Source organism: Trachymyrmex septentrionalis, unplaced genomic scaffold (genome assembly GCF_001594115.1).
Source record: "Trachymyrmex septentrionalis isolate Tsep2-gDNA-1 unplaced genomic scaffold, Tsep1.0 scaffold196, whole genome shotgun sequence".
In the NCBI taxonomy this organism is placed as follows: domain Eukaryota; kingdom Metazoa; phylum Arthropoda; class Insecta; order Hymenoptera; family Formicidae; genus Trachymyrmex; species Trachymyrmex septentrionalis.
The window spans coordinates 165865-179540 of record NW_017305135.1 but is presented as its reverse complement, the minus strand read 5'-3'; the positions used below and the strand labels follow the sequence as shown (position 1 = coordinate 179540).

The 13676-nt window shown below is 31.0% G+C and overlaps 3 protein-coding genes across 10 annotated transcripts in view; 2 read left to right on the top strand and 1 right to left on the bottom strand.

The window, feature by feature from the left end:
- LOC108747171 (protein rtoA-like) overlaps positions 1-3345 on the top strand; it is a 7322-nt gene extending 3977 nt beyond the window's left edge. Inside the window, exons 5-7 of one of the 3 annotated variants that reach the window (XM_018484477.1) lie at positions 1070-1351; positions 2218-2651; positions 2697-3338. In XM_018484477.1, the coding sequence (XP_018339979.1) occupies positions 1070-1351; positions 2218-2651; positions 2697-3179 (1199 nt within the window). In that variant the 3' untranslated portion in view covers positions 3180-3338. Of the gene's footprint in view, positions 1-1069; positions 1352-2217 lie in introns of all 3 variants that reach the window. The other 2 variants (XM_018484476.1, XM_018484478.1) reach the window with 2 other exon arrangements.
- Positions 3346-3843: 498 nt separating this feature from the next.
- LOC108747174 (antichymotrypsin-2-like) lies at positions 3844-10773 on the bottom strand. 3 transcript variants are annotated; one of them, XM_018484489.1, is made up of 8 exons: positions 10428-10773; positions 5404-5528; positions 5146-5325; positions 4857-5067; positions 4560-4774; positions 4316-4495; positions 4115-4250; positions 3844-4040 (listed from the first exon to the last, which is right to left on the bottom strand). In XM_018484489.1, the coding sequence occupies exons 2-8, from the start codon at positions 5476-5478 to the stop codon at positions 3883-3885; spliced, it is 1155 nt and encodes a 384-aa protein (XP_018339991.1). In that variant the 5' UTR covers positions 5479-5528; positions 10428-10773; the 3' UTR covers positions 3844-3882. The 3 variants fall into 3 exon arrangements, with proteins under 3 accessions (XP_018339991.1, XP_018339990.1, XP_018339989.1); XM_018484488.1 differs by lacking the exon at positions 10428-10773 and adding an exon at positions 5636-5741; XM_018484487.1 differs by lacking the exon at positions 10428-10773 and having other exon boundaries at positions 5404-5629.
- On the top strand, positions 8828-13178 carry LOC108747180 (TPPP family protein CG45057). Of its 4 annotated transcripts, XM_018484501.1 has the most exons (5): positions 8828-9013; positions 10213-10215; positions 11840-12163; positions 12274-12409; positions 12682-13178. In XM_018484501.1, the coding sequence occupies exons 3-5, from the start codon at positions 11850-11852 to the stop codon at positions 12859-12861; spliced, it is 630 nt and encodes a 209-aa protein (XP_018340003.1). In that variant the 5' UTR covers positions 8828-9013; positions 10213-10215; positions 11840-11849; the 3' UTR covers positions 12862-13178. The 4 variants fall into 4 exon arrangements, with proteins under 4 accessions (XP_018340003.1, XP_018340001.1, XP_018340000.1 ...); XM_018484499.1 differs by lacking the exon at positions 10213-10215 and having other exon boundaries at positions 8828-9055; positions 11842-12163; XM_018484498.1 differs by lacking the exon at positions 8828-9013 and having other exon boundaries at positions 9531-10283; positions 11842-12163.
- Positions 13179-13676: the final 498 nt, after the last annotated feature.

Below are 13676 nucleotides of genomic sequence, written 5' to 3'. Positions count from 1 at the left end.
CTATATCGTTATATATATTTTAAATTATATATAACATGTTAATTATACATAACACATTAATTATATATAATAAGCGTATCTATTGACTGTAAGTACCCATAACTAAAATCAGATCATAAGACGTTTTTTACGTGTAAAAGACGACTTAAAGACATCTTATATCATAATTTTAGACTTCGTGTTGTTGGGTAATTTCAGTGTTTTGGAGAAAACAAATTTTATTCTCTAATTCAATGATTTTCTTAATTTATGAGGAAAAAAATTCGCTTTCATCGATATCATTTATCCCAATCCATTACATTAGTAATTAGGAGTTTACGATTTTATGAAAATATTCTAATTTATTCCGCATAATTATATATTTATATGCATGTATGTGTACGTGTACGTTTATAATTTAAAGAAATGCTTTGTGAAGTTTTCAATGAGCTACGGGTCTCATTTCTTTATATTTTCATAATTTGGACGATTTATAAAACGCTTCATGAGCAATTCTTATTCAACATGGGTAATAAATATTTTATAAATGAATGGGTTATCAGCTTGAACTTTGACACATGTTATCTCTTCATACGCCATATAACGTATAAGCAAATTTAAATGAACTATTACTGCGTCTTATCGATATTATTTTTTTTATTTCTTTTGATTTAAACCTAATGACATCAGTAAAAACAGTGGAAGTAATACTTCTACCATGAGTAAAAGCACATTACATTTATTATAATCATTGTGAATACGAGAGAGTACAATTATTTATTTTACACGCATAAATTCCTTCATGTGTACAATTTATTTGTAGCAAAAGATGAATAAATAATGCTGCAAATGTGGACGTAATACACAGAAATTGTATTTATTATAATTGGCTGTTAATTTTCTTCTAATCATTCTCCTCGTATATAAAAATTATGTTAAAAAGAAACTATCAAAGATTAAAAATAATGTACAATATTTTATGTCATTTTATATTGTAAGAAACAGCCATAATATACAGCCATAATAACTGATAAAAATTTGATTTTGATTGTCGAATTGGTTTTTTTTTTCATTATATATGATTCAACAGCATTACCTGCGGGACTAAATCAAGTGTCGCATCAATCGACAACAAGAGTGCCATCGCCGCCGCCTAGATCTTCATCATATGGAGGAAGATATAGTGGTCACTCCGGCTCAAGAAATACTGTAGGTGATGGCTCCATTTTTAATCGTTTATTCGGCAACGACCGTCATCCTCGACCGACCAGCTCTGCCAGAATCAGAAGCACTACGCAAACAAATGGAAACAATTATTACAATACTCACACTCACGTGGATAATTATGGAAACAGAATTTGGACATTTTCTGGTTAAAAATTTATTTACATGTTTCACTTTTAATTTCGAAATGTTAATGTAAAGTGGGTGCCAATATTGATGTTTATATCATTTTACATATATAGCACTAAATTACAATATAGCACTAAATTATATTCCTTTGGTCTGTGGAGCAATAAATACAATGTAATATTAATTACTCATAATAATTAGAATAAACTTCATTTATAAAGATTATAAATTTTTGAATAATATACAGTTTTAGATACGCAATAGTAAAAAAATCATAAAATTGTAAAATTGCTTCATTAAATTAATATATAAAAAAATTGTGCTGTGTGTGGTTAACATAATTTGATCAAAGATATAATAATAATAATTCATCAAAAGATATAATTCTTTTAAAAGATATAATTCTTCTTTAATTTAAGATGTTTGAAAAATTCTTATTTTTTAATTTTTAATATTCAATAATTCCAATAAAATCCAAATGATTTTCATTTAATGCTTTGAGAAATCAAGTAAGGCACCTTTGCTTTAATTTAGCTATTTAGTATGATAAATGATATGCACGCATACAAATACGAATTTGATTTTGCGCTATGCGCATGTATATGACAGTTGTTATATGTCACATCTTTATCTCTTCAGAATATTTAGCAATGTAATTCACGTTGTGTGAAAAATAATTCAAATATGATTTTATCTCATCTTCTATTAAAAATCTTATAGTCATTGCAATGCGTGCTGTAGTATAAGTTTTATCTGCATGTGTGCACGGTAAATGTTAATCCAACAACAATTGATAATGCTTCTTGATAAAAATAGATTATATATATTTCACCTTTATATATTACCTTGAGTATTTTTTATAACTTGCATTGTTACTGTATGCAGAGAATGAAATGAGGACACGAACAATTCCAAAACGGCAAACTAGTTATCCAACGGCAAGTGAAACACACGGTTCTTCAGATACTCCTAAAAATTCAGACGATCAATCATATCCTGCTAGATCTGGTTACCCATCCAGTTCAGGATATCCTGGTAGCAGTTATCCAAATTCCGGATCTTCGAGAGCTTCTGATTCGTCAAATCAACCTCAATCTGGTTATCCATCCAGTCAATCATCCGGTTATCCAAACAGTGGTTCTGGTTATCCATCCAGCGGATCATCCGGTTATCCGGCTAGTGGATCATCCGGTTATCCGGCTAGTGGATCATCCGGTTATCCGGTTAGTGGATCATCCGGTTATCCGTCCAGTGGATCATCCGGCTATCCATCTAGCCGATCTAACGGATCACCCAGCCATTCATCTAACAGTGGATTATCCGGATATCCGTCCAGTCAGTCTGGTTATCCATCCAGTGGATCCTCTGGCTATCCTTCGAGTGGCTCATCCAACTATCCAACAGGATCTGCATATCCAAGTAGAAATAGCGGTTCTTCAGGATATCCAGATAATTCTAGGAATTTTAATGGCGAGGAGACTGTTAGACGAACCGGCGCTAGCAATGTAAATGCTGGCTACCCGAGCAATCCACGTACATCCGTATATCCAGAAGGAAATCAGCCGTACCATGGTAATTATCCGGCTCAAAATACAGGATATCCGTACAATAACCAACGTTCTCCATATCCTAATCAAGGATATTCAAATGGGTATTCACAAAATTATCCGCAAGGAGGGTATTATCCGCAAGCAGGATATCCTGATGGACGTTATCAAGGTCAGAATTATATGACTACTACCAACCGTCCTGGCATTCGAGATCAATTGACGAATTTTGCACGAAATATGGCAGAAAAGGTGCTGGCGCAAACGTTACTAGATCGCATCACAGGCAGACATCAATAAAATAACAGTACTAGCATTTTTTGCACTCTATAAAATCTGAGTCAAAATGTCCGAAAATATTAGTTACATGTATAGAAAATAGCATTTTCTAACATTTTTTTCTTTCTCTATAGAAATATTGTTAATATAATTTAATAATTTTAGGCATTAAATATTTTAGCAAAAATCTAGTCTTAAGTTAACTTTCAGGAAGCAAATAGTTCAGAAAAAGTTATCGTCAGACACAGAAGGTTTATATACATATATAAATTTCTTTATATATTAAAATTTTTCTTTTATTTTCTTACGTTATACATATATAAAAATCTTTTATACAGATATTAAATTTTTTAAAAATATTTTATATTTATAATTTGGATTTTAATGCGATTTATTTTGTTAATAATTAATAAAGTAAATTAGAATATCTTTTATATATCACAGATATATTTTTTGCAGATTAGGAATATATGTGTGTATATATATATATATATATATATATATATATATATAATGTGTGTGTGTGTACGCATTAAACCTTCTTTTAAAGCTTTCTTGTACAATCAAATAATTTTGAAAATTTGTAAAAGTAAATCTTGATAATAGAGATAACAAAATACATTTATTATAATATATTATTTAAAAGTTTTAAATTATTTCTTATCCTTTTAACTTTGCACATATATAATGTGATAAAGTAATTCGTATAAAAATATAACAGGATTTATAATTCATCTCTTTCTTGTAAAAACTCTATTTTCCTCACACTTCCAAGAAATAGTGGTACTCTACTTGGTTTATGTTCAATTGCAAACATGAACGGACGATCTACCATGAACTCCATTGGTAAAGTTGCCATCCTTTTCAATCTCATTCCCACAACTGTAACATATAGTTCCTTATTCTAATAAATACTTGTAAATTCATCTAATTTTTTGTAGAGACAGACAAATTACCTGTCGCAGCAGCAGCTTCTGAACCTTCTTCATTAATTTCGATGAAAATTTTTTGTAATGCATGACTTACTTTCAGAGGAATATTTGAGAGCTGTGTAAAATCCGCATCATCCTCAAAGATTGTATTTAAGCCAATCTACAAGCATGTATTTCCATGTACTAGCTGTTTAAAATGTATTTCACTAATTTCATATTGCTTACCTTACGTAAAGTGTCTTTCAAATCTATGGTAATTTCAAACTTAAATTTAGGTAGATATAACGCAATCTCATCAGTAGACCTAGGTTCATCTGCCAACGTTTTCCAGTTAAAATTATTTTCTAAAACTTGCAATTCGATCTCTCTATCTGGCAATAATATTATCATTACAATGTCTTGATTCTGCAAAATTATACTTTATATTAATTTTATTTTTATAAGTCTTTTTTTATAGGTAATCACTTACCAAGTATGGAATTTCAATAAATGTCGTATCCCAAATAGATATTTTGCCATAAGCATACTTTGATGTTTTAAACATAGTCGGAACAAGATTCGTTTCTGTTTTGGAAATATAAAATTTGCGCTTTATTGTATTCATTTCATCAAACTTGTGTAACCATTTACTCTTAAAGTAAATAGCATTTATTAACATAATTCTTGTATCTTCATCAATATCACCTGTTCAAAATAATTTAATTAATAAAAATGTTTTATAGTGTGTTAATTTATACTGAATTATTATAATCATCATGTAACATACTAGAAGAAATTATGTCAAGTATCTTATTATTTGTTGCTTTTTGAACCCATGAATTAATAGTTTCTACAGCAAGCTCGTTATTTTTGAAGTTTAATCTTGAAATTGAAGACTGAAATATATTTGTGCATATCGCTAAAAATTCAGCCATTAAATCAAATCCATCTTGAACATATATTTTATTTGCTATATGCAATTCAATGTTTTCAATGCCCTAAAATATATTTAAATGTATAGTAATTCTCTGAGAATTAATTATGTATAGGTATTATATATGTTTTCTTAACCTTACTTTCAACAAGAAAATCAGAGTTTTAAATTTATCATTTGCAGAAACTATATTGTCATAATGAAGAACAGATTTTAGCTCGTTCAATGTAGATCCTCCAGCACCATTAGAAAGTAAAGATAATATCATATGCAAGCTTAAAGGAGAAATTATAACGTTGCTGTCAATGTTGGTTGTTAAACTCTGAAATGACAAATTATAAACTAAAAAACTCTCGTATATGTAGTTTAGATGAAATATAAAAATATAGTGATTATATACCTTGTATAATGGAATCATAAAATTGTTACATGCTGTAGATAAGGTTTTAATATCATTTTGTTGTTCACCTGACATGTCTTGATAAGACGGTGCTAGTGCACTACCAATAATGATAGTAAATAAAACTATAAAGAAAAGTTGATTATAAAGTTGTAGGTTGCTGTTTTCAATAATCCTAAGAATTAATTGAAACATATATTAGGAAGGAATTTGTCAATATTTGATCACACACCGTTCCATGTCCACGTAAACATTCCGCCATGACGCTGTGCTTGCCACTTGGCCGAAATACTGCCGTGAAATAATTTCTCACATATACACGCACACGATACATACACGCACACACACACACACTCTCTCTCTCTCTCTCGTAAGTAAATATATTTCGAGTAAACAATTAAGAGAATGATTAACTCTATATTAATTATTAAACGCATTTTTATTTTTTTTCAAGTGCCATTGACTGGCATTGACTAATAGTCATTTTTAAATGACCAGCTGAAATCTTTTTAAAAAATTTAAAAATTAAAAAGTTTCGATTAAAAAAATAGAAGTACGTATTGTAACGTTTATATATATATATATAATTCAATTTTAATCGAGTTTTTCCTTCTCTAGGATAGGTTAATTAGCATTAATAGCTATAATAGCATTAGGTAGCATAGGTATAATAGCATTTAGATGCTATTTATGTTGAACTTGCGTCAACTGTTAATTCTAATATACAATGAATATGTACTGTCAGTAGTCTACGATAGTTCTAATCAATCCTAAGTCTTATCCCTAGTGAATCGATGAAATTGGTCAACAATCAAATTGTACAATCAAATTCGACTTTATTCCTTCACATTAGTCGAGTTACACAATTAACATACTTGTAAATGTGAAAAATCATAATCATCACCACTGCGGTTAATTGACTAAGATTTCCAACTACTGACTCATTGATAGAATCAGCTTTAAACGAAACTATAATATCTTACGGCAGATAATTTTAAACCAATAATATTAGCTCAGCAAACGAGAATGGATTGAAATAAATTGAAATAGATTCAGATGTTCAGAAATATTGATTCACGAATGTTAAAATGAATGCTTTTCAATCTGAATGCATTTTTATTCATTTATGGGAATTGCATGGAGCATATCTCTATGCCTTTCAATCTAAAAATAATATTAGCTTTTTCCGTGCACATTGTGAAAACTGTTCAATTTACTGTTCAAAATTTTGAATAGGAAATGCAGTTTTTCAATCTAATTGCATCCAATTGAATCTAATTGAATTCAATTAAATCCCAAAAAAAGTATTTAAAATATTTAAAATACGCTATTTAAAATACGCATTTGGATAGAAAAAAAATTTCAATTTATTTTAATTTATTCTTATTTACTGGGAATTTTTCATTTTCAGAGAATCTGGATCCATATGAAATTTCCAGAACGCTTACGATATGATCTTGTCTTTTATTTCCCTTCAGTCTTATTGCGAGAAAAATTCTAATTTCTTAAGGCGATGAAGTTTATGTGATCAATAACAATATAATTCAGCAAACTTTGTAATAATAGCAATGAATTAACATTAAAATAACACAATAATCCTTTGAATACACAAAGAGTAATGTATATATATTTGTGTCGTCTGCAAGTTCGGCAAAAAAATTGTATGCATATGTTTGGTAAAATTGTAGGGTAAGTAACTGTAAATTGTTATATAATGCATATGCATATAATAATTAATACGTGCTTATTATACATATAGATTTTTTTTCTCTTGTATGTATCTCTGTTCGTAAGATAAACTTGCGTTAAGACGGCCATCTTTAAAGTGCAAAAAGCATACTGTATGTAATTTCTGTTATCTTTAATAAGTAATGCTTCTGTATGGCGAAAAAGATATACCAAAATATAGCACTACTTATTAAAGATAACAAAAATTAATATGTTTTTTGCATTTTAAAGATGACCATTTTACTCAAGTTTACCTTATATACAGAAAAAAATAATAAAAAGAAAAATTGAAAAATACGAGTAATTAGGATAAATTTCGTATTTTTTATGTAAATAAAAAAAAAACAAAATTTGTGAAAATGAGAAAAAACTATCTATATATATTATATATACATTATATATAATTTATATCAATTATTTAATATTATATAATGCATAAAATATAATATTGTGACCTTTTATTTTTCACTTTTACCTTCGGTCAAAAAAAAAGTAAAATATTGCATAAGTTACTTTTCTTATCATTTTTCAATTATTTTTCTTATTATTTTTTTCTTCAAATATAGATAAAATAAATATAAGAGAAGGAAAACACGTATACATATAGGTATATTTTATATTTATTATTATATATTTATATATGGTGATATAATTTTTTTTTAACGAGTAATCATTCGCGTTACGTACTTTAACTTACGTATATATCTTAACTTGGCTGTAATATCTTCAGTATTCTGAAGATAAAAGAGAGACGAAAGATTATTAAGATTGGAAATTGAAAGTAAAAATTCGTACTACCAATCTTAATGGAAACCATGGAAGATCATCGTCAATTTACACCGGTGTGATGATTGGTTAATTAATGTCGTTAACAGTGTCGATATACAGTCGATAGATTATAGATTTATACGCAGTGAGATTCGTGTACTTACTAGTGGATTTTCTCTATTCTAACGGCAGTATACACCCACCGTAATAGTCTGATCTTTTTGTCCCAATATTTGCGACTCAAAATACCACAAAAAAGTTTTCGAAAAATTAAGTAAAAAAAAGTTATTTATAAATTTGTATTATTATACGTCTAGTTTAGGTGATCACCTGTGAACGCACTGAAGTGCTCATCAGCGCTTACTAATATAGGTACTATATCGTATGCGCGATCAACTCATTGACATTGACATGTATAGCCATCCAAACGTAGTCTATAATTGGCTATATTTAAACTTATATTATCTAAATAATTACTGCTTAAAATAAAACTTTACAAATAACTTTTCTACTGAATTTTTCGAGAACTAATATCTTGTTACAGTACTTTAAGTCGCAAATTTTGGGACACCCTATATATATATATATATATTGAGCCAAATATATAGGTAATAATTTAGCAGGTAGGCTTAAGTTCTATTCTACCAACGAAATAACTGAGTAATATCTCGAGATTCTATATTTAAGATCGTACGCATTCGAAAGAGTGAGTGAGAGAAACAGAGACGTTAGTTCGTTTTTTACTAAATATATTTTAACTTTAAGTGAGACGCGCAACAGGTACTTCTGAAATTTTAATTCCCTTTAACTTCATAGGCATAAAAATGATATTGATATATGTAAAGAAATAAAAAAGGAATTTCGCTTTTTAATCTTTAAGAGAATTAAAGAGAATTAAGACCTTAAAAAATGGGGTAACAATTTTGGGCTACTCTTTGCATCACATGATTATAAATTTAAAAGTTGCGCCTTGGAAAAGATATGTATATTTGTGAAGGTGGGGGTATTATTCGCGATAGCAGGTTTGTGTCGGTTTAGCCTTGGTCTGTCTTGCTCTCAGCTTCGTTCTAGCCGGATTCACGGAAATGAGTGAGACTTGTACGGCCTAATAAAAGTTTCATAAACGTTTTATTGATAAGGAGGATTTTATTGTCAGGTAAAGATTTGAGAATAATTAAACAAGTGTGGACGACTGATATCGAACGTGGACAACTTTGCCCAAAATAGAATAAATTCTTATTAATCGCTACATCCCCATTTGCTTCAACTTCTTTGATTGTTTTCATTGCAAATCGTTTTAATTGTTGAAATTTCTATAACACAAATTCCCAAGTTACGATTATGTGTGCGACTCCCTGCTGTGATAATACAAGTATGAATAACTTCTGATATTTTGTAACAGCAAATATGTATATAAATAGCTAATTGCGAATGTCGTGTGTACTCCTAGCGGAAGATAAAGACAGACGGATGTTAGAACAAAACGGATGCAAAAGCAAAAGACGACTAGTCGAACGTGACGCTGCGTTTACGCTGAAGCTATATTCACGAATTATTTCTCGTGAAACAAGCCGAAGAATTCTTTGCGAATCAGGCTGAAATTAAACAAAGTCGTAACATACATTAGCAAGATGATCATATCGGTCACAAAATTGTCACCGACAATTATACGTATAAATGAAGGGGAATGACCAAAATCGTGCATCGTCCCAACCGACGAGATACGGATACATCACACCCCACAAGGCATTTAAAAAACACTCCAGATTATCACATTGTCTTCGTTAAAGAGATTTAGTTTCAACATCGCGCAACAGGAGGCCAAAATTAGTTGAGTCGTGAATAACACAACGAATGAAATTCAATTGATGCTCGTAAGTTTTTCGGTGCGTGATCGAGCGTGAATCGCGCAGACGAGGCGGCGCGATTTTCTTAGTTTCTCCATTTCGGCAGGATGCAGCGCAGTCGATCTAACGATGAAACGCAATTTCGAAGATGCGGGAGGCAAGGGTGACTGCGTGCTTCCTGGGACGAGAAGATCGATAGAATACATGCGCGCCCGGCCACGTCGCGACGCGCACGAGTTCTCTACGCAATCTGTGTTCTGCGAACGTCTGCCTTGGAGTTGTGCGTTTTTTCGCGAGGTGCGGTCGGGCGCTTTGTGACGGTTTGTGACGCTTGCGACGCTTGCCATCAAGTCGTACCGTCGACGAAACGTCCGCGAAACGCGTTAAGCTTCCTATCAGTGCTATCGGAACATCACGCATCGCCGTCCGCGACGGAATTAATATCTATCAGCGCACACTGACCTAGAAACGCTAAACTTTACGGGACGTCATCGTTGACATCGTTTGTCACCCTCCCCCCCCCTGATAACAGATCCGGTGAGTCGATTTTTTTTCGGCTGGCCTGTTAAGAGTCACCGTACATAATCAGGAATAATTGCAATTAAAGTCATTCTAACAGAAAGTAATGGTAATCGCTAGTGGGGGACGATTCATACAGACGCGTCTCTAGAATTTCATCACCTGTGATCGCAATTACTATTACTCGTCGATGCTATTACTCGTCAATCGGCACATTATACACTGACCGGCACCGATCACGCTAATTACGTTAACGCGCGACATTCGTAATCTCTATTTATAACCGTGAAATAACATTACGCCTGTAGCGTTTCTCGCGCACGCCACGCTCTGTTATTTCGACATACATTCACGCGCACATCTTTTACATTTTTCATTTTATCTGTGCTTCTCCGTCTATCCAGACACATTTATACAATCGCAATATTACTGCACAAATGTTTCCGATTAATTGCGTAAATACTTACGGAATTAATATACATACAATGTCTGCGAAAACATAAATATTATTAAATGTTATATCAACGCGAATACTTTGAAAATCAACTTCATTATTGAATCGAATATTAAATATTAAATATTAAATATAAATTCTTATTATATCAAATGTGAAATATTTGTCACGATACGTCTCGATTGTGCGTTCCGTAATTTGTAGTGCACAAGTCTCTTTTCCGACAATAATAAGTGAAAATGTTGCGTGCTAAGACCTAGTAATCATTATTTGCATTTTTAATGCTAATTATATGTAAAATCGTAATGTATAGAGAGAGAGAGAGAGAGAGAGAGAGAGAGAGAGAGAGAAATCCAATAACTTGTATTATATATAATAGCAAAAGTGATAACTCGATACATTTAAAAATGCGTAATAAATATAATTCGTATCGTAAATGCAACGAGTTATCATTTTTGCTCTTACGTATATATTTAAGAACGTATAATAAGATGCTAGTCTCTTTTCCTTTTATTATCGATTCGTTATGATCTTTTGATACATATAAGTGAAACTTTTAATTGCGGATGATTATAGTCGTAAGTAAAGCTAACCACTAATAGCTGATGCTATTGAGTAAACAAAAATTTAATTGAAAATACGTGATTAAATCTTATCATGACGGTCTTTGCAACGACTTTATCATATATTACTAATAAGACTACCGTTTGAAGAAATGAATATCGTGACTCGAGGTATTCGATCTCGATATATGTCATTCAGCAATATATCGGTGGTAAGCCGGAGAAAGAACTTGTGTATAATGAATGGGAACGCAACAGTTGGACTGCCTATGCATCGATATTGTCCAGCGATAGACGAGACAAACAATAATACATATATATCTCTTATAGTTGCCGTAGAAAAAAATAGGTAGCCTTAGATTTTTCCAAGAGAATAACTATGTCATTTAAATTGTGAAAGATCGTGAGTAACAAAATAATTTCAATTTTAATTAACTTTTTTTTCAACTTTGACCATCACAAATAATATGTATAAATAGAGATATAAATGCTGCTCTTGAATTGTAACAACTGACGCACTTGATTAAGTAGATATCTATACTGTAAATTTTCGTTTCAGTAATTACGATGCAAGCGGAGAAGAGTGATACCGACACTGAGAAAAACGAGACCCTCAACGATGTAACAACCTCGGTTGCGAATGAGGTGACAAATTTGAAGATAGAAGATGGTTCAACGAGTTCGACACCGAGTAGTCCTGGTAGCACTGAACCAGGTAGCTTTTTAGCGAGCTTTAAAGCGTTCTCGAAATTCGGTGATCCAAAAAGCGACGGCAAACTGATTACGTTAAGTCAAAGTGACAAATGGATGAAGCAAGCGAAAGTGATCGATGGAAAGAAAATTACTACCACCGACACGGGAATTTACTTCAAAAAGCACAAGTATATCTTTTAAAAAAAATGTTCTTTATGTCTGTTATCTTGATAAATTTATTTTCTTGATAAACTGCATGGGAAATTTATTCTTACATTTTTTTTCTTTTTTATTGCAGATCCACAAAGCTCGGTATCGAACAATACAAAACGTTTCTTGAAGAATTGGCTAAAAGTAAAAAAGTGGAATTAGCGGAAATAAAGAAGAAGATGGCTAATTGTGGACCACCTGGGTTTACCGGGGGCGCTAGTGGAGTACGTATATTATTTATTTAATTTTATATTCTCTCTTTCTCTTTCTAGCATCTCAAAATGTAATAAATTTTACTACATAAGCCTTTACTACAGTTAGTTTTTCCTTATTTGTACAAATTCATTTTCCTTTTAATCGTTGACTTAATCACGATTTATATTATCATACAATGTATATCTCATCGTGTGATTCATCGCGATGTACATATGAATCAACAGTGTTTTTTCATGTAATTTACGCGCATAATCTCTGATTTGCTCATTTTGATTTACAGGTTGGAAAAGCAGCGTCAACAATTGATAGACTTACCGATGTCAGCAAATATACCGGTTCTCACAAGCAACGTTTTGATGAGACAGGAAAAGGTAAAGGCATAGCAGGTCGAAAGGATATAGCAGACACATCCGGATACGTTCAAGGCTATCAAAATAAAGATACGTATAAAGGCCAGTAGTACTCATCTACTCTAATAATAAATATCTTTAAAATCATGCTGTTAAAATCGCGTCTGAGCGCAGTATGCACATTCAAATAATCGCTACTCGTTGTTAGCGAACTGAATTTCTTTACTGTTTCATCAGCGATCTGACAGATGTATCTTGAATCTCAATTTCACAAAATTTCATCTTTGAAATGTATACTAAGATAGCAATATCGTAATTAAGAACTTTTGGCAAAATAATATGTTTGAAACTTTTGGCAAAATAATATTTTTGAATCTTTTGTTCTTGATGTTAACATTGCATTTTTCGCATATAAATTTTCCGATAAAAGGCCTGAAAAAATACAGTTTCCCTAAATATTGTTCTTTTCAGTCTATATTTTGTAATACGATTGTGTGTTATTTTTACATATTTTCATTGTTATTTGTTCGATTTAATTATCATTATATGATACCAATATTATTAGCTTATAGCTTTTTATTTGTTTATTTACTTCATTAATAAAGTATTTTTTTTTTTTTGAGAGAGAGTAGCAATTATATAGTATAACTATATGTAAGTACGCAGTCTTAAATCCACATATATACTATACATATACAGCATCATACTATATGTATATAGCATATGTTACATAATTTCTGTTGCATAATTTATTAAGAATGAATTTCCTAAGGTTTATATGATTAAACAAAAAAAAAATAGATATTATAAATTTCATTACAAAGCATTACAACTGTGTATGAAAACAAAATTATATCTTGTATTTTATATTCTGCACAAAAACTCTTTCTCTTTCGAATTGTTAATTTTTGAAGTAGAATAATGC